General features: G+C 42.6%; 1 protein-coding gene across 1 annotated transcript in view; it reads right to left on the reverse strand.

Annotated features, from left to right (window-relative positions):
* Positions 1–13984: 13984 nt before the first annotated feature.
* The window catches only part of LOC138642474 (protein transport protein Sec23A), a 354941-nt gene continuing 347832 nt past the window's right edge, over positions 13985–21093 (reverse strand). Inside the window, exon 20 of the mRNA XM_069730653.1 lies at positions 13985–14167. Within this exon, the coding sequence (XP_069586754.1) occupies positions 14078–14167 (90 nt within the window). The 3' untranslated portion in view covers positions 13985–14077. The remainder of the gene's footprint in view (positions 14168–21093) is intronic.

Consider the following 21093-nt stretch of genomic DNA (forward strand, 5'->3'; position numbering starts at 1 on the left):
CTGCAAACAGGTCATGTTTTCAGGATTTCCTTGTACTGCACAGGTGATAATTTAACCCCTTCATGACCCAGCCTATTCTGACCTTAATGACCTGGCCGTTTTTTGCAATTCTGCAATTGTTTGGGCGCATGACAGAGCTCGGAAGCGAAGGAGCGCCATTTGACTTTTCAATGCAAAATTGACTGGAATCGACATGGGACACCATGTTGCGTTTGGAGAGCCCCTGATGTGCCTAAACATTGAAACCCCCCACAAGTGACACCATTTTGGAAAGTAGACCCCCTTTCACAGCAGCAGAAGCAACATGGAAGGAAAAATGAACATTTAACTTTTTAGTCACAAAAATGATGTTTTAGCAACAATTTTTTTATTTTCTCAAGGGTAAAAGGAGAAACTGGACCCCAAAAGTTATTGTACAATTTGTCCTGAGTACACCAATACCTCATATGTGGTCACAAACCACTGTTTGTGCACACGGCAAGGCTCAGAAGAGAAGGAGCGCCATTTGACTTTTTCAATGAAAAATTGGCTCCAATCTTTAGCGGACACCATGTCGCGTTTGGAGAGACCCTGTGTGCCTAAACTTTGGAGCTCCCCCACATGTGACCCCCTTTTCGAAACTAGACGCCGCAAGGAACTTATCTAGATGCATAGTGAACACTTTGAACCCCCAGGTGCTTCACAAATTGATCTGAAAAAATGCAAATACTTTTTTTTCACAAAAAATTTCATTTAGCCTCAATTTGTTCATTTCCACATGGGCAACAGGATAAAATGGATCCTAAAATTTATTGGGCAATTTCTCCTGAGTACACGTAAACCACTGTTTGGGCACGCGGCAGGGCTCGGAAGGGAAGGAGTGCCATTTGACTTTTTGAATGAAAAATTAGCTCAAATCATTAGCGGACACCATGTCGCGTTTGGAGAGGCCCTGTGTGCCTAAACATTGGAGATCCCCCACATGTGACCCCATTTTGGAAACTAGACCTCCCATGGAACTAATCTAGATTTGCGGTGACCACTTTAAACCCCCAAGTGCTTCATAGAAGTTTATAACGCAGAGCCATGAAAATAAAAAATCATTTTTCTTTCCTCAAAAATTATTTTTTAGCCTGCAATTTTTTATTTTTACAAGACTAACAGGAGAAATTGGAAACCAAAAGTTGTTGTCCAGTTTGTCCTGAGTATGCTGATGCCCCATATGTGGGGGGGAACCACTGTTTGGGCACACGTCGGGGCTCAGAAGGGAAGTAGTGACTTTTGAAATGCAGACTTTGATGGAATGGTCTGCTGGCGTCACGTTGCGTTTGCAGAGCCCCTGATGTGCCTAAACAGTAGAAACCCCCTACAAGTGACCACATTTTGGAAACTAGACCCCCCAAGGAACTTATCTAGATATGTGGTGAGCACTTTTAACCCCCAAGTGCTTCACAGAAGTTTACAATGCAGAGCCGTGAAAATAAAAAATCATTTTTCTTTCCTCAAAAAAGATGTTTTAGCAAGCAATTTTTTATTTTCACAAGGGTAACAGGAGAAATTGGACCACAATATTTGTTGCCCAGTTTGTCGTGAGTACGCTGATACCCCATATGTGGGGGTAAACCACTGTTTGGGCGCATGTCAGGGCTTGGAAGGGAAGTAGTGGTGTTTTGAAATGCAGACTTTGATGGAATGGTCTGTGGGCATCACATTGCATTTGCAGAGCCCCTGATGTGCCTAAACAGTAGAAACCCCCCACAAGTGACCCTATTTTGGAAACTAGACCCCCCGTCGGGGCTCGGAAGGGAAGGAGCACCATTTGACTTTTTGAACGCAAGATTGGCTGAAATCAATGGTGGCGCCATGTTGCGTTTGGAGACCCCTGATGTGCCTAAACAGTGGAAACCCCTCAATTCTAACTTCAACACTAACCCCAACACACCCCTAACCCTTATCCCAACTGTAGCCATAACCCTAATCACAACCCTAACCCCAACCCCAACACACCCGTAACCCTAATCCCAACCCTAACCCTAATCCCAACCCTAACCCTAATCCCAACCCTAACCACAACTTTAACCCCAACACACCCCTAACCATAACCCTAACCACAAGCCTAATCTTAACCCTATTTCCAACCCTAGCCCTAATTCCAACCCTAAATCTAATTCCAACCCTAACCATAAGGCTATGTGCCCACGTTGCAGATTCGTGTGAGATTTTTCCGCATGATTTTTGAAAAATCCGCAGGTAAAAGGCACTGCGTTTTACCTGCGGATTTACAGCAGATTTCCAGTGTTTTTTGTGCGTATTTCACCTGCGGATTCCTATTGAGGAACAGGTGTAAAACGCTGCGGAATCCGCACAAAATTGACATGCTGCGGAAAATACAACGCAGCATTTCCGCACAGTATTTTCCACACCATGAGCACAGCGGATTTGGTTTTCCATAGGTTTACATGGTACTGTAAACCTGATGGAAAACTGCTACGAATTCGCAGCGGCCAATCCGCTGCGGATCCCCGGCCAATCCGCTGCGGATTCGTGGCCAATCTGCTGCGCATCCGCACCATGTGCAAATACCCTAACCCTAACCCTAGTTCTAACTGTAGTGGAAAAAGAAAAAAAACATATTTTCTTTATTTTATTATTGGCCCTACCTATGGGGGTGATAAAGGGGGGGTCATTTACTATTTTTTTTATTTTGATCACTGTGATAGGTCACAGTGATCAAAATATACCTGGAACGAATCTGCCGGCCGGCAGATTCGGCGGGCGCACTGCGCATGCGCCCGCCATTTTGGAAGATGGCGGCGCCCAGGGAGAAGACGGACGGGCATCGGGAGGCCCGGTAAGTATAAGGGAGGGAGATCGGGGCACAGGGGGGTGTCGGAGCACGGGGGGTGGGATCGGAGCACGAAGGGAGCAGACAGGAGGACGGGGGAGCGGAGCACAGGACGGAGGGGAGTGGAGCACAGATCGGTGGACTGGGGGGGCGATCGGTGGTGGTAGGGGGGAGCACAATAGTGTTTCCAGCCATGGCCGATGATATTGCAGCACCCTCCCTGGGCTGAAGCACCACTCCCTCTGTCCCTGCAGATCGGGTGAAATTGGAGTTAACCCTTTCACCCGATCTGCAGGGACACGATCTTTCCATGACACCACATAGGCGTCATGGGTCGGATTGGCACCGACTTTCATGACGCCTACGCGGCGTCATGGGTCGGGAAGGGGTTAATCACCTACACACATAATGATTGCAGCACCTTGTGCAATGCTAAGGAAATCTTGAAAACACGCATCGTTTGCAGCCCTCAAGGAATGCAGTTTGACACCCCTGCTCTAGCGCATGTTAGCTCCCAAGCCCGTCCACCCGCCCCGGTACTTCCTTCACCACCTGCTCCCCTCCAGCCACTGTCCTTCCTCCCCCTCCTAGACAATACCAGCATCTTGCCCCGTGCCAGCATCCTGCCCCATACCAGCATCCTGCCCAGTGCCAGCATCCTGCCTCATGCCAGTTCCCAACCACATCATCCGCGCCTCCACTCCCTGTGTCCCAGTCTCCTTCAACACCCATCATGCCCCACCCACCACCTCTTCTGCCTCCCAATCCCTCCACTCCACCCCTCAAACCTTCCAAATTCCCAACACTAGTCCCGGGTTCATGTCCACCCGTTTTTTCTTTCTCCACCCCTTCACCTGTTTTGCCTATTGATCCGTCACCACCACCACCATCACATTCCTCTCTCCACACTCCCAATGTCGAAGTGTCCCAACCTGACAGGCCCACCAGTATTATCTCCACCCCACACTATTTAAATTTATAAAGATTTTGTTTGTTAAAAATTTATTAATAAAAACAGTTTTTTGGTTTAAAAATGTTGTTTCTTTTATTAATTTATAAGGTTAAATACTTTGGTTAAAACAAGGTACAATACTTTTGGTATAAAAGGTACAATACTTTGGGTAAAGAAGGTAAAATACTTTGGGGAAAACCCAACCAGGTACAATACTTTGGGTAAAGAAGGTCAAATACTTTGGGTAACAAGGTCCAAGACAAATTTTTCAAACTCTCTCATCCTACCAGTCTACTGTTTCTTGAGGTGAAATAAAGTATTCAGCAAATTTGTCCCTCATTCTGGAAACTGATACAGAACTTTGATAAGCAATGTTGTGATAATCATGCAAGGTGGTTTCTTCAGAGTGGTCATCAATGGAAATCTGTTCCTTGCATGTAACAAAATTGTGCAGGATCAGACAAGCTTTCACCACCTCGTCCACAGTGTCAGTGTTCAGGTTGATAGCAGTCAATAGAACTCAGAATCCCAAAAGCGCACTCCACCATTGTGTGAGGCGGTAATTTAAAAAAATTATTTTAGTTGCCAGAAACCACTACGTTCTCCATTTGCATCTGCACATATGAGAAAAATTTCTTAGGGTTTCCTCGTAGCTCCATGTATAGTGTAGAATACTCACCACTAGTGTTGAGCATTCCGATACCGCAAGTATCGGGTATCGGCCGATACTTGCGGTATCGGATTTCCGATACCGAGATCCGATACATGAGCGGCACGTGACCAATCAGAAGCCCCGACGTTATTCGCAGGTCCTAAAGGCGCTCATTTTAAACAAAGAAGCCAGCCGGTTACCAGCGTGATGTCCAGGGGCCGCCGAAGAGGTGAATATATCAATATTTTAAAAAGAACCTGAAGACTCATCTCTTCCGACAAGCCTACAGCCTGCAGTGATCCTCAACCTACTGAACAGCCGCACAGCCAGCTCTTCCCTCTCCTAGTGTATCCTCACCCACCCCCTGCAGACTGTGAGCCCTCGCGGGCAGGGTCCTACCTCCTTATGTACTCGTGTGCCTTGTTATCTGCTCATGTTTAATGTATTTGTCTATATTTGCCCCGTATTCACATGTAAAGCGCCATGGAATAAATGGCGCTATAAAAATGTATAATAATAATAATAATAATAATAATATTTTTTATTTTAATTCTTTATTTTACACCTCACTATGGATCACAGGGCCTGAAGGAGAGTTTCCTCTCCTTCAGACCCTGGGAACCATCAGGATACATTCCGATACTTGATATCCCATTGACTTGTATTGGTATCGGATATCGGTATCGGCGATATCCGATATTTTTTGGGTATCGGCCGATACTATCCGATACCGATACTTTCAAGTATCGGACGGTATCGCTCAACACTACTCACCACGTGTCATTCTCTGTGATGGGATGGATCCACAAACGTCGTCGGTGCTGATGCATGATGCGCTGCTGTCTCTCTAGCTCCTTCTCCAGAACAATCGCTTTCAAACGATTTGCCTCCTTATGTACCCATGTGCCTTGTTATTTGCTCATGTTTAATGTATTTGTCTATATTTGCCCGTATTCACATGTAAAGCGCCATGGAATAAATGGCACTATAAAAATGTATAATAATAGTAAACTCCACAGTAATCTTCAGAATGATTGCAATCACGCCTTCCATCTTCGCCACTTGTTCCTCTACAAACTGTCAAAGATGGGCTGTAGGAACAATGTAAATATAGGTTTTCAGTAGCCAATCACGTTTGGGAGACTCCCACGGGCGTTTTTAAAAACCAGATCCGTCGTAAAACGGTTAAAAAAAACAGTCAAAACTGATGAAACGGATCCGTTTTTTTTTGCCGGTTCTGCTAGTCAGATCCGGCGGAAAAACTGATCCGTTTCATCAGTTTTTCACAATTTACGCCGGATTCGGGCGACGCCGGATCCAGCCAGATGGAAAAAACCTGATGTGTGAAAGTATCCTTAGAGTGTGTGTGTGTATATATGTATTTGGACCACTCTTCTTCTCCAAACTTCTCCACCATCTAGACTTGACTTCTATGCCAGAATTATTGATTTTAAAAATTTTGAATACCACGCAGCCCTGCATAATGACACGATTGATAGATCTGATTCTATATGGTTTCCTTGGGACTTTTTTTGGGCCTCAATAAATACATGAACCCGATTCTCTAGACTATATAGCCACTCCCGGTCTCCCCTTTCTGATTTTCAGATACCCCCCCCCCCCCCTTGTTAATGTACTGTCTTGTGTCTGGTTGGTCCCACACTTTTGCGTATACCGATTCATGTATACAATAGTTGAACATTCTATTGGTATACCATTCATTATAATGCCACCTAATATAATGTCGGCAACATCCTACTGGTTCATTGATTTGACAATTTATTGTTTGACACTTTTCTTTAAGAGAATGTCAATATTCATGTTATATGTTAATCATTTTGGAAATATTTATTTTCAATAAAAATTGACAATTATAAAAAAAGGACTCGGTTATACTGACAAATTGCCACAAAAACCACAAGGACCAAACATAGCACAGACTAAGAATATGAACCTAATTAATAGGCACAATTAGTTATATCCAATAAATATCAACCAACCCTTGTAGCAGAAGAAACACCTTATAATATAATATCTTAGAGGTGACTATGCCCCTGTGTCCTCAGGTAAAATACCCAGATTGTGAATAAAGTGCAATAAAATAAACTACTTGTACATCCAGGTGAAATTTGTGCTGGCTACTTCTAGTGATACTGCAAGTGATGTAGAGATCCAGCCAGATAATGTGAGACACGCTTCTGTAGTCTCTGCTGAATGTGTCATTGTATCTACTAAGGCCTCATTCAGACATCCATGTTTCACTTATGTGTTCTGTGTTTTTCACGGATACAACACGTACCCATTATAGTCTGTGGGGATGATTACATGTCTGTTTTTCTCTGGTATTTTAGATGAAAAGTGCCAATACAAGTCTATGGGTCCACAGAAAACAAGTACAGCACATGGAAGGCATTTGTGTACCATCCGTGTTCTGACAGTAATTAACATTGCAAAAAATAGAAAAAGCTTTTTTTTTATCTATCTGCGAAAAACACTGATATCATACTGATGGTAAAAACGGACACACGGACACTGATGACATAGTGATCCAAAACATTGATGTCACTGGAAGTATCATGGGTTTACTGCGACAGAGGAGAGCAAGAAGACAGCAGCATCAGATTTCTCCTACTCCTGCACTGAATAGAAGTATTTCACCTTTACGGTGTCCAAGAAGTATTGTTTCTCCTTGTGGAGAGTGACATGATAAGCATGTCGAGGTGAGGAGACTTAAAGCCGCAATGCTCCTCTGACAAGGCTCGGTAAAGGGTCGACATTGACTGACACTGTGTTTCGGGGTACTGCAAAGTGTTTCGTCAGTGCAAAGTGGAGATCTGGTTTGGCTGATTAAGAGGCGTCTGACCGGGATCCAAGAAGTATCGTTTCTCCTTGTGGAGAGTGACATGATAAGCATGTCGAGGTGAGGAGACTTAAAGCCGCAATGCTCCTCTGACAAGGCTCGGTAAAGGGTCGACATTGACTGTTAGGATTGCTACTTCCAATAGGTGGCACTAGAGTTCTAGTTCTCTTCCTCTCTGAAGAGACAATTTGCATATTTCCCAGAGGAGCATTGCGGCTTTGTCTCCTTACCTCGACATGCTTATTATGTCACTCTCCACAAGGAGAAACGATACTTCTTGGATCCCGGTCAGACGCCTCTTAATCAGCCAAACCAAATCTCCACTTTGCACTGACGAAACACTTTGCAGTACCCCGAAACACAGTGTCTGCAAATTGAGATTCTGGTTTGGCTATTATCCGAAGTCATGTGACAAGGCTCGGTAAAGGGTCGACATTGACTGTTAGGATTGCTACTTCCAATAGGTGGCACAAGAGTTCTAGTTCTCTTCCTCTCTGAAGAGACAATTTGCACCTTTACGGTGTAAATTTCTTTTAGCAGTGCGGGGGTTAATCTGCTCAGTTGAGAGCTCATGGAAACTTTCTTGTGTTAACACTCTCAGCTGTGCACTGTTAGTCACATCCTATCTCCTATATAATCTGGGCCCTGGCTAGCACTCATTGCCAGAGTTAGCTTTTGCTGCTTGGCTGCAGGTTGTTGATGGTCGTTATTGGAGAAGGCGTTTGCTGGACTTATCTGTGACTGTTGCTAGGTTTTGAGTGTGTGATAATTCCCTTTCTTCTCCTACTTTGGTTTCCCCCATTTTCCACTCCCTGATGTTTACCACTGTTGTTTATATTAGTATATTTGTATGATTGGTATTTTCCTTTATCCCTCTTTGTATTACCTTGTTAGTCTGGTTGGTGTATTATGGTACACTATTACTCCCCTCTTTTCTGGGTGTGGGAAGGGTACAGACTGAGGGCAGATTCAGGAGCTAAGGCAGCGTATGTGGCCCCGGCGTCTTCACCATCAGAAGTAATCTGGCGAGCAGGTCGAGATAGGGTGACCCTAGCGTTATTGACAGGGAAGGAGCCCCTTTAAACAGGGACGTGCAAATGTATTCTATCTTAGAATGGTAAAAACAAAAATACAAATAACAGGTTACAAATCACAGATGTCCAGTTTTATTTAAAATTACAGAAATTATTCATATTAACCCCTTACTATTATGCCCGATGTCGGTGTTACTCCCTGTGATGTGGGCTCTGGTGGTGAGCCCACATCTTTCCCGGCGCATATCAGCTGTTTTGAACAGCAGACATGTGCCCACAATAGCCGCAGGTGGTATCACGATCCACTAACGGCTATTAGAATGTTAAACTCTGACAGCAGCATTTAAATGGTAATTCTGGCAATCGTGATGGAAATACGCACACCAGTGACCTGCATCACGTGATCGCGGGTCACCGATGTGTCTGCATGACAACCCAAGGTCTCCTGGAGACCTCTATGGATGTCAGTGCTGGATTGCTGTGAGCGCCACCCAATGGTCAGCGCTCATCGCAAGTCAACAACTCTACTACATAGAGGCGATCTGACCATTGCCTTTATGTAACAGAGCCGATAGGGCTATGGCAGCTTCTAGTCTCCTATGGAGACTATTGAAGCATGCCAAAAGTAAAAAATAAAGTTTTTAAAAATATAAAAAAATATAACAAAATCTAAAAGTTCAAATCACCCCCCTTTCGCTCCATACAAAACAATAAAAAAACAAACCTACACATATTTTGTATCGCCGCGTTCAGAATCGCCTGATCTATCAATAAAAAAAAGGATTAGCCTGATTGCTAAATGGCATAGCGAGAAAAAAAGTAAAAATGCCAAAATTATGCTTTTCTTGGTCTCCGTGACATCGCATTAACCCCTTTCTGAACTCAGACGGGATAGTATGTCTGAGGTCAGAACCCCTGCTTTGATGCGGGCTCCGGTGGTGAGCCTGCATGAAAGCCGGGACATGTCACCTGTTTGGTACAGCTGACATGTGCCCGCAATAGTGGCGGGTGGAATCGCGATCCACCTGCTGCTATTAACTAGTTAAATGCCGCTGTCAAACGCTGACAGCAACATTCAACTAGCGCTTCTGGCCATCGGGCCAGAAATGAGCGCATCGCTGACCCCCCATCACGTGATCAGGGCTTAGCGATGAGTCGGCATCACAACCAAAGGTCTATTGAAAACCTCTATGGTTGTTGATGCTGGATTGCTGTGAGCGCCAGCCTGTGGTCGGCACTCATAGCAATGCAGTAATTCAGCTACATAGGGGCGATCTGAGCATCGCTCCTATGTAGCAGAGCTATGCCAGCTTCTAGCCTCCCCTGGAAACTATTGAAGCATGGCAAAAAAAAAAAATGTTATAAAAAATCTGAAAAAAAAATATATAAAAGTTTAAATCACCCCCCTTTCGCCCCATTCAAAATAAAACAATTAAAAAAAAAATCAAACCTACACATATTTGTATCGCTGCGTTCAGAATCGCCCGATCTATCAATAAAAAAATTAACCTGATCGCTAAACGGCGTAGCGAGAAAAAGATTTGCAAGAATTACGGGGTTTTTTTTTCACCGCGACATTGCATTAAAATGCAATAACGGGCGATCAAAAGATCGTATCTACACCAAAATGGTATCATTAAAGACGTCACCTCGGCACACAAAAAAATAAGCTGTCACCTGACCCCAGATCACGAAAAATAGAGACGCTATGGGTCTTGGAATATTGCGCAATTTTTTATTAATTTTTTTTTTTTTTAAGCAAAGTTTGGATTTTTTTTACCACTTACATAAAAATAACCTAGACATGTTAGGTGTCTATGAACTCGTAATGACCTGGGGAATCATAATGGCATGTCAGTTTTAGCATTTAGAGAACCTAGCAAAAAAGCCAAACAAAAAACAAGTGTGGGATTGCACTTTTTTTTGCAATTTCACCGCACTTGGAATTTTTCCCCCCCTTTTTTGTAGTACACGACATGCTAAAACCAATTATGTCGTTCAAAAGTACAACTTGTCTCGCAAAAAATAAGCCCTAACATGGCCATATTGATGTAAAAATAAAAAAGTTATGGCTCTGGAAAGAAGGTGAGTGAAAAACGAAAAAAGCTGCGGGGTCATGAAGGGGATAAAATGCAATAACGGGCAATCAAAAGATTGTATCTGCACCAAAGTAGTATTATTAAAAATGTCAGCTCAGCACGCAAAAAATAAGCACTCACCCAAGGTGAGATCACAAAAAATGGAGACGCTACGGGTATCGGAAAATGGAGCAATTTTGTTTTTAACAAACTTTGGAATTTTTTTTTTCACCACTTAGATTAAAAAAACCTAAACATGTTTGGTGTCTATGAATTCGTAATGACCTGGAGAATCATAACGGCAGGACAGTTTTAGCATTTAGTGAACCTATTAAAAAACCAAACACATAACAAGTATGGAATTTTTTTTTTCTTGTTTTCAGGTACATGACTCTTCAAAAGTACAACTCGTCCAGCAAAAAAACATGCCCTCACATGACCATATTGACAGAAAAATAAAAAAAAGTTATGGCTCTGGGAATAAGGGGAGCGAAAAAACGAAAACGAAAAAAGCTCCGGTGATTAAAGGGTTAAGTAAAGACATTCTCACATATAATGAGAATATCACTGCATGTAAAAATTCATCAATGAGGAGAAAATCAACTGTTTAAAATGTGGCTTCAGCTTTCTGCAACTATTTACAGACGATGAGCATTAAAAATGCCTTATAAGAGGACGTCAAATGAGTGGTTACATGATAAGGATACTGATGGATTAAAAAAAGTTGATCTGGAACACAACCAATAGCAAATTAAAAATTGATCAAAATGTTTGTTCGTTTACATTCATGTCCACATTGGAAAGGTTTTATAAAAGCAGATGAAAATGTAAAATCACATTCAATGACTCAGACATTTGTAGATGACAAAAAATCAGGAGTACACATGATTAATTCATTTACCTCTAGGTAATCCTGCTCTGCTGCGGGACCTTGACCGTTTCTTCCCTTGTTTCTTCAGTTTTCTACAATATTTGTCCTTTCTTGTTACAATTGTGACATATAAAATCTTTAGTCCCCCATTTACCCCTAAATGAAGAGGATTATGAGGATGGAGCGGCTTGTACTTTCTTAACAGTGAGTACAGTAGCTGCGTCTTTTATGTAACGACTCGTTATTTTTCTCATGAAAGTAAAGACCATCGAAAATGGCTCTGAACTCCAGATGTTTCCAGCGCGGCATCTGGGTAGTTAATTTGGCCCGCAGGGTCTTGGTTAACCCATCTATTAATATTTGTACAAGTATTGTAACAACTTCAGGCACTTCCAACAAAGCTTTCTCACTACCTTGATCGTTTACTAATTAACAGAATTGGTGATGCTGTTCTCTAACAGATTCTTTAGACCGCTCTTGGATGTTACTTTTGGATGCCCAATATATGACTGTTTGTAAATGCACTCCATCAGGGGTGCAATAGGTGGTACAGTTTAGCTTACACAACAGTCCCACCCCAGAAGGTTTATCGGGGCATCTGCCGATAACAAAAGAGAATGTTCAGTAGTTATGGGATTGTGGCCGAATCTGATAAGGAAAGAGAATTTGGACGCCGGGTAATTTTTCACCAGTTTTTAGAATCACTTTTTGTAATCATTATAGATTTTGTCCCATTAATCTTTGTGTTGGCATAATCCATATTCTCAACTAAAAGCCTCATCAGGCATGAATGCAGTGTGTAATACTTGTTGCTTGGCCCTGCATCTGGTGGGTGTGAAAGAGTTTATTAATCAGATCCATAATTTTCTCGGATTGTTCTTATAATCCCCAACCTGTTTATTTCAAAAGTAAAGTGCAATATGGATTTCTCATCTTCCATGACTGTCCTCTTGGCCCATCACATAGGGCATATCCTTTGTGTGTTGGATTCAGATGTCCCCCTACTAGTTCTTGTCTGATGAAGATGCAGTGAATTAGTATATGTATCATCCATCAATGGTTTCTTTGTTTCGGTGACATAATCAGCTAGTTTTTTATATGGACTAATACCATCATTAACATTCCTCCTTTTCCTTATCTTTAAATGAGTTGGAGGTTACTTAGTCCTTATAGGCTGTACACCATGTGCCATCTGCTTCAGCTACTGCATCACATGCAGCTAGAGTCTACTTTGGGCCACCAGGCCAGCATCTGTTCATCACCACACTCCATAATATTCAAGAATCTAGTTCTATTAATTATACTATTTGATGGTAAAGTGGTGGGAACAGAGAGAATAACTACTGGTACAGATACACTTCTTCTAACCAGGCACAATGGATTTCATTTCTATAGCAGGGAGAGATACATTTTAGCAATTTTTCATCTACCATGCCTTCCCCAATTAGTTCTGGTAGAATATATCTCCCTCTATTCCATATATGGAGATTTACCATAGGCATTAATCACAAATATCATCGGACTCCTTTAAGAATATTGTACGCATTTAGTTCCCTTTTCTGAGGGATCTTTTCATTTTTTCCAAGTACTAGGTAAATTCCCCAATCTGCATACTATCTAGGGAAGCAAAACTAATAGGGAACAAATGTGGATCTCGTCAGACCAACATATGGGTTTTATAATATTCTGCTTATATTCTATTTCACTCTCTGTATTTAACTTTACCTTAAATCTTATTTAAACAAGATCTCAATTTTTACTCCTAAGACGTATATCAATATAACCAATAAGTATCAACAAGTTCATTTTATGACAGTAATACTGTGTATAACAAAGACAAAGTATAGTTAACATACGGTAAGTAAAACAAAGCAGCTAAGAGGGCTAGTAATAACATTTGACTGTGTATCTAGTCACCCTTCATCTCTCCCTTTGTAAGAGATACTGTCAGTTTGACAGTGGGTAAAGTAAATTACATAGTACTTATTACTGTATGCAACAAAATATAACATATATATTCTTATCTAAATTGGGTACCAAACATTACAATCCTTGGAAGAATGGACAAGTAAAACATAAAATAGGAACCTCAGACAACCCCAGACAGGATCAGGCAGTTAGTGGCAGACAAAGTGAATTCAGGTAAGAAGCTCATTTGTGAGCCCAATGGTGATCCACTTTTCCTGTCAGTGACATTTGGTAGGTTCCCGTCTGGTTGTCCGAGATCCCGGCTTGATGATGCACAACTTTCTGTAATTTTAAAGAACGTTCATTATGACAATAAGAGTTCTGATCATTAGTAGAACAGAACTGTCCCATTGTTGCAAGGGTTTATTCTTATAGGAAAAAGGAACAATAAAGCAGGATGATAAGTGGCCACTATACAACTAATCTAAATCAGACATTTAGCATAACGCCAATCAGAATAAAACAAATGGTTAAAGTGAAGCTACATCGAATAGGGCAGTTCCAAAGATGATAAAAGAAAGACACAGCTCATTTCAAGGTAATAAAACCAAATTGAAGTATGTTGATCTTGTTTTGTTATATAGACAATAGGTCTTTGTATCCTCTAAAGTATAATATATTTGATTCCATTTTTTGGCATTGTAAAAACATCCGTTACAGTTAATTAGTTGCATGAACAGATCATACTGTGCGGAAAACAGTTTTCTGATTAATGAATTGTGCAATAATAAGATATCTAAAGGAATATCACGCATATGGATTTATTAAAATGTATCATTATCCAATCTAATGCAAGAGGGTTCCAACAAAGATTGCTCCATAATGTCCTTTTAAACATCTAGGCTGCACCGGAAACCGCCAATTTCTTCAGATGATCCATAAAAACTTGCAAGCTAACATCATCTGTGAGAATAGGAGCCCCAGTTTCCTGCAATGAAATTTATTTGTGAATATATAATTGTCGAAAAGCATCAATATAATGTATTGCCAGATATAAATACCTGTAGCATGTAATGTACATTTAAAAATATTTTTTACTTAACTGAACTGAAGCTTAATGGCGTTTTCCGATTCAGGAACTCTCTCTCAATTGCTCTTTGCTCAGAAAACTGCTTTAACCTTAAAGGGGTTGTCTGTGACTTTAACATTGATGGGCTACCCTTATAATAGGTCATCCATGTCCCAGCAACCACGCCGATTAACTGTTCCCAATGTTGGCAGCGCCAGGTACTGCTCAGTTGTGGAGCTGCAGAGAGCAGATCTGTCAACGGAATAGTGGCCTTGGTCAGGTACTGCACATCCAACCCCAATTGATTCCAAAGGGGTACAGTTAAAGGGTTTATCCAACACTATTTTTTTTTACTATGGGCCTATAAATTAACAGGCAGGTTGGTGCTACCAAACTGCATCTGGTCCCCGGCACTGAGCTCTGCCAGCACAGTGATTGTTCCTGCCACCGATTCAGCAGCTTCCCCTGATGTCACATTGACAGAGCAGCAGCTTCTTTTTCACTCTGCTCTGTTGACGGCGTGTGACTGCCAACATCTTGCTGATTGACAGCCGGCTCCCCGCTGCCTAATTGCAGGGAGCCGGCTATTAATCAGTATAATGTCACTAGTCATGCCCCGTCAACAAAGCAGAAGAGGAAAAACAGTTCTGTTGATGTTGAGGAACTAAATCACCATCAGGAGCAGTCAATAGGCAGGAGTGCTGCACCACAATGATCAGACAATGATTACCTATTCTAAGGGTAAGCCACCAATGTTAATATCCCAGACAACCTTTCTAACTTATCTACCCATTATTTAAAAGGTAACCGTCATTTTATTTTTACATAATTTGATATATATGAATGAGGAGGGATAAGATAGAAATCGACAGAAGCAAAACAGAGAGGCCATCGAACGTTTTACTAAAATTGCAGTTAGATATTAAGCTTAATTAAAGAAGCACTCCTTCTCCCTTCAAATTTTTAATTCTCTTAATATATTGCAATCATCATATTATATAGCACTGTGTACTTACAATTGCTCATTTTGCCTTTCTGCCCAGTTAAGACCTGTTTGATTAGGTCTTTGAAATCTTGGGATTAATAACTGACTACCTGAATTCTTTTAAGGTAGAAATAGGAGGTCAATTTTCCCTGTACGAGTCATTAATTTTCCCTGTATGAGTCATTACTGCAAAAGTCTATGGCGGGGGGGGAGGAAGGAGCAGCTGGGTCAGGAGGTGAAGAGGGGAATGATAAATGCAAGGACAAGATACTCACTGTTTCTACTTAGCTGGGTAGAAAGGCAAAATGAGCAATTGCAAGTAGACAGTGCTGTATAATGTGATGATTGCAAAATATTAAGGCTTAGCTATTACTCTTTATAAAAAAAATAAATCAAATAAAAAAAGCAATTACAAACATAGTACTTTATTTAGTTAACTTTACTCATTTTTGTAGGAATTCTGCTATTTGTAACATTATTTAAAGGGGTATTCTCACCTTAAGCCTCCTTCACACATCCTGGTGATTCCTGTGCAGAAAAAACCAGTACTCTGAGATCCGTGGTTCGTGTACGTATGTGACATCTGTGTATCCGTGTTTGCTGTCGATGTGTTACATCTATGTGCGTCCGTGTGACACGTACCGGCACCTGGGCAAAGCAGTACAGTTCGCGCTGATCCCTGATGGCGGCTGCTGAAGACAGCTCTCATCATTGTCACCTGGTCGCACTGAGATCAGCACAGCCAGGAGACAATGATGGGAGTTGTCATCAGCATAACTCGTACTTGCGCCTGGGAAGAAGTTGTACAGTTTGCGCTGTTCCCAGATGCCGGCTGCTGAAGGCAGTTCTCATCGTTGTCGCCTGGTCGCGCTGAGATCAGTGTGATCAGTAGACAATGATGGGAGTTGTATTCAGCAGCAGCTGTGTAACTCATGTGTAAAATAAAGTATTACATTTAAAAAAAAAAAGTTTTGGTCTCCTGTGCAATTTTCATAACCAGCGGACGGAAAGCTCACAGCTGGGGATTGATGTTAATAATCTTGGAAAAGGGGCCATATGCCAAAAAAATCTCAGGTTATTAATAACAGCTTACATCTGTTTGCAAAAAAAAATTGACGCCCACAACATTTTTTCTATTTAATTCTTTGTTTTACATGAGTTACACTGCTGCTGATGAATACAACTCCCATAATTTTCTCCTGGTCGTGCTGATCTCACGGAGACCAGGCGACAATAATGAGAACTGCCTTCAGTAGCTGGCGCCTGGGAACAGCGTGAACTGTACTGCTTCTTCCCAAGCGCCGGTACTTGTCACACTGATACATGAATATCATACGTGTGTCATCAGTATGTATGTGTGTGCACGCATTTTGTCTGTGCTGCACAAAAGAAACTGACACATCTGTGGGTTCTTCACACGGACATACGGTCCATGTGAAAAACCTGACATGTGCGCACCACCATTAAATAAAAAGGGTGTGCATGTGTCCGTATTTGCGGCCCTAAAAAAAGTAACTTTATACGGACATGAAAAATGGATTGAGCAGCGGCCGAAGATTGCTCTGTGCAACTGCTACGCTGCTGCATACTGCAGGCGAGTGTGGTTGTACTGCGACAATACAGTATGGTGACAAGCAAGCAGTAAATAGTATGAACCGGTTGGACTTTTTATGACATGTTAGTTGTGGTACATCTGCATTATGCTGCAATGTAGTAGCTGCACAAAGCGAAATTTGGCCATATGACCCATGTAATGGGCAAAGTGGCCATCTACCCACGCCTTATTGCATATCCACAAGCAAGCTCAACATGTGCAGATCTCTTTGTTAGCTGCCTGGCCAGGCACGAAAGGGGGGTTACCATTAATGAGATAGTTGAAAATCCTGCGGATATGCCATAGATGTCTGGGGAAAATGACCTTTAACCCCTTCCCGACCTTTGACGTACCGTATGCGTCATGAAAACCTGTGCCATTCCGACCTGTGACGCAGCATATGCGTCATGGCCGGATTGGGCTCCTGCAGGCCGGGTGAAAGGGTTAACTCCAATTTCACCTGGCCTGCAGGGACAGGAGGAGTTGTACTTTAGCCCAGGGGGGGGGTGGCTTCACCCCCCCGTGGCTACGATCGCTCTGATTGGCTGTTGAAAGTGAAACTGCCAATCAGAGCGATTTGTAATATTTCACCTAAAAAACTGGTGAAATATTACAATCCAGCCATGGCCGATGCTGCAATATCATCGGCCATGGCTGGAAACACTGATGAGGCCGGCAGATTCGTTTCAAGTGCATTTTGATCACTGTAATAAAACCTCACAGTGATCAAAATAAAAAAAATACTGAATGACCCCCTCCTTTGTCACCCCCATAGGTAGGGACAATAATAAAATAAAGAAATTTTTTTTTTTCTTCCACTAAGGTTGGGATTAGGGCTAGGGTTAGGGCTAGGGTTAGGGTTTCGGTATGTGCACACGTATTCTGGTCCTCTGCGGATTTTTCCGCAGCGGATTTGATAAATCCGCAGTGCTAAACCGCTGCGGATTTATCGCGGATTTACCGCGGTTTTTCTGCGCATTTCAATGCGGTTTTACAACTGCGGTTTACTATTGGAGCAGTTGTAAAACCGCTGCGGAATCCGCAGAAAGAAGTGACATGCTGCGGAATGTAAGCTGCTGCGTTTCCATGCAGTTTTTCCGCAGCATGTGTACAGCGATTTTTGTTTCCCATAGGTTTACATTGAACTGTAAACTCATGGGAAACTGCTGCGGATCCGCAGCGTTTTCCGCAGCGTGTGCACATTCCTTTAGAATTAGGCTATGTTCACACGGTGCGGATTTGGCTGCGGATCCACAGCGGATTGGCCGCTGCGGATTCATAGCAGTTTTCCATCAGGTTTACAATACCAAGTAAACCTATGAAAAACCAAATCCGATGTGCCCATGGTGCGGAAAATACAGCGCGGAAACGCTGCGTTGTATTTTCCGCAGCATGTCAATTCTTTGTGCGGATTCCGCAGCGTTTTACACCTGTTCCTCAATAGGAATCCGCAGGTGAAATCCGCACAAAAAACACTGGAAATCCGCGGTAAATCCACAGGTGAAACGCAGTGCCTTTTACCCGCGGATTTTTCAAAAATGGTGCGGAAAAATCTCACACGAATCCGCAACGTGGGCACATAGCCTTAGGGTTAGGGTTGTGGTTAGGGTTGTAATTAGGGTTATGCCTACAGTTGGGATTAGGGTTAGGGGTGTGGGGGGGTTAGTGTTGGAGGTAGAATTGAGGGGTTTCCACTGTATAGGCACATCAGGGGTCTCCAAACGCAACATGGCGCCACCATTGATTCCAGCCAATCTTGTATTCAAAAAGTCAAATGGTGCTCCCTCACTTCCGAGCCCTGACGTGTGCCCAAACAGTGGTTTACCCCCACATATGGGGTACCAGCATACTCAGGACAAACTGCGCAACAATTACTGGGGTCCAATTTCTCCTGTTACCCTTGAGAAAATAAAAATTGCTTGCTAAAACGTCATTTTTGAGGAAAGAAAAATTTTTTTTTATTTTCACGGCTCTGCGTTGTAAACATCTGTGAAGCACTTTGGGGTTCAAAGTGCTCACCACATATCTAGATAAGTTCCTTGGGGGGTCTAGTTTACAAAATGGGGTCACTTGTGGGGGGTTTCTACTGTTTAGGCACACCAGGGGCTCTGCAAACGCAACGTGATGTCCGCAGACCATTCCATCAAAGTCTGCATTTCAAAAGTCACTACTTCCCTTCTGAGCCCCGACGTGTGCCCAAACAGTGGTTTACCCCCACACATCGGGTATCAGCGTACTCAGGAGAAACTGGACAACAATTACTGGGATCCAATTTCTCCTGTAACCCTTGGGGAAATAAAAAATTCTGGGCTAAAAAATTATTTTTGAGGAAAGAAAACGTATATATTATTATCACGGCTCTGCGTTATAAACTTCTGTGAAGCACTTGGGGGTTGAAAGTGCTCACCACATATCTAGATAAGTTCCTTTCGGGGTCTAGTTTCCAAAATAGGGTCACTTGTGGGGGGTTTCTACTGTTTAGCCACATCAGGGGCTCTGCAAACGCAACGTGACGCCCGTAGAGCATTCCATCAAAGTCTGCATTTCAAAACGTCACTACTTCACTTCCGAGCCCCGGCATGTGCCCAAACAGTAGTTTACCCCCACATATGGGGTATCACCGTACTCAGGAGAAACTGGACAACAAATATTGGGGTCAAATTTCTCCTGTTACCCTTGGGAAAATGTAAAAATTATGGGCTCAAAAATTATTTTTGAGGAAAGAAAACGTATTTATTATTTTCACTGCTCTGTGTTATAAACTTCTGTGAGGCACTTGGGGGTTCAAAGTGCTCACCTCACATCTAGATAAGTTCCTTTCGGGGGTCTAGTTTCCAAAATGGGGTCACTTGTGGGGTGTTTCTACTGTTCAGCCACATCAGGGGCTCTGCAAACGCAACGTGACGCCCGCAGAGCATTCCATCAAAGTCTGCATTTCAAAACGTCACTACTTCACTTCCGAGCCCCAGCATGTGCCCAAACAGTGGTTTACCCCCACATATGGGGTATCAGCGTACTCAGGAGAAACTGGACAACAACTTTTGGGGTCAAATTTCTCCTGTTACCCTTGGGAAAATAAAAAATTGCGGGCTAAAAAATCATTTTTGAGAAAAAATTTTTTTTTATTTTCATGGCTCTGTGTTATAAACTTCTGTGAAGCACTTGAGGGTTCAAAGTGCTCACCACACATCTAGATTAGTTCCTTTGGGGGTCTAATTTCCAAAATGGGGTCATTTGTGGGGGATCTCCAATGTTTAGGCACACAGGGGCTCTCCAAACGTGACATGGTGTCCGCTAATGATTGGAACTAATTTTCCATTTAAAAAGCCAAATGGCGTGCCTTCCCTTCTGAGCCCTGCCGTGCGCCCAAACAGTGGTTTACCCCCACATATGGGGTATCTGCGTACTCAGAACATACTGGACAACAAAATTTGTGGTCCAATTTCTCCTATTACCGTTGGCAAAATAGGAAATTCCAGGCTAAAAAATCATTTTTGAGGAAAGAAAAATTATTTTTTATTTTCATGGCTCTGCGTTATAAACTTCTGTGAAGCACCTGGGGGTTTAAAGTGCTCAGTATGTATCTAGATAAGTTCCTTGGGGGGTCTAGTTTCCAAAATGGGGTCACTTGTGGGGGAGCTCCAATGCATAGGCACACAGGGGCTCTCCAAACGCGACATGGTGTCCGCTAACAATTGGAGCTAATTTTCCATTCAAAAAGTCAAAAGGCGCGCCTTCCCTTCCGAGCCCTGCCGTGTGCCCAAACAGTGGTTTACCCCCACATGTGAGGTATTGGTGTACTCAGGAGAAATTGCCCAACAAATTTTAGGATCCATTTTATCCTGTTGCCCATGTGAAAATGAAAAAATTGAGGCTAAAAGAATTTTTTTGTGAAAAAAAAGTACTTTTTCATTTTTACGGATCAATTTGTGAAGCACCTGGGGGTTCAAAGTGCTCACTATGCATCTAGATAAGTTCCTTGGGGCGTCTAGTTTCCAAAATGGGGTCACTTGTGGGGGAGCTCCAATTTTTAGGCACACGGGGGCTCTCCAAATGTGACATGGTGTCCGCTAAAGAGTGCAGGCAATTTTTCATTCAAAAAGTCAAATGGCGCTCCTTCCCTTCCAAGCCCTGCCGTGCGCCCAAACAGTGGTTTACCCCCACATATGAGGTATCAGCGTACTCAGGACAAATTGGACAACAACTTTCGTGGTTCAGTTTCTCCTTTTACCATTGGCAAAATAAAAAATTTTTTGCTGAAAGATC

Source organism: Ranitomeya imitator, chromosome 1, assembly GCF_032444005.1.
Source record: "Ranitomeya imitator isolate aRanImi1 chromosome 1, aRanImi1.pri, whole genome shotgun sequence".
In the NCBI taxonomy this organism is placed as follows: Eukaryota; Metazoa; Chordata; class Amphibia; order Anura; family Dendrobatidae; genus Ranitomeya; species Ranitomeya imitator.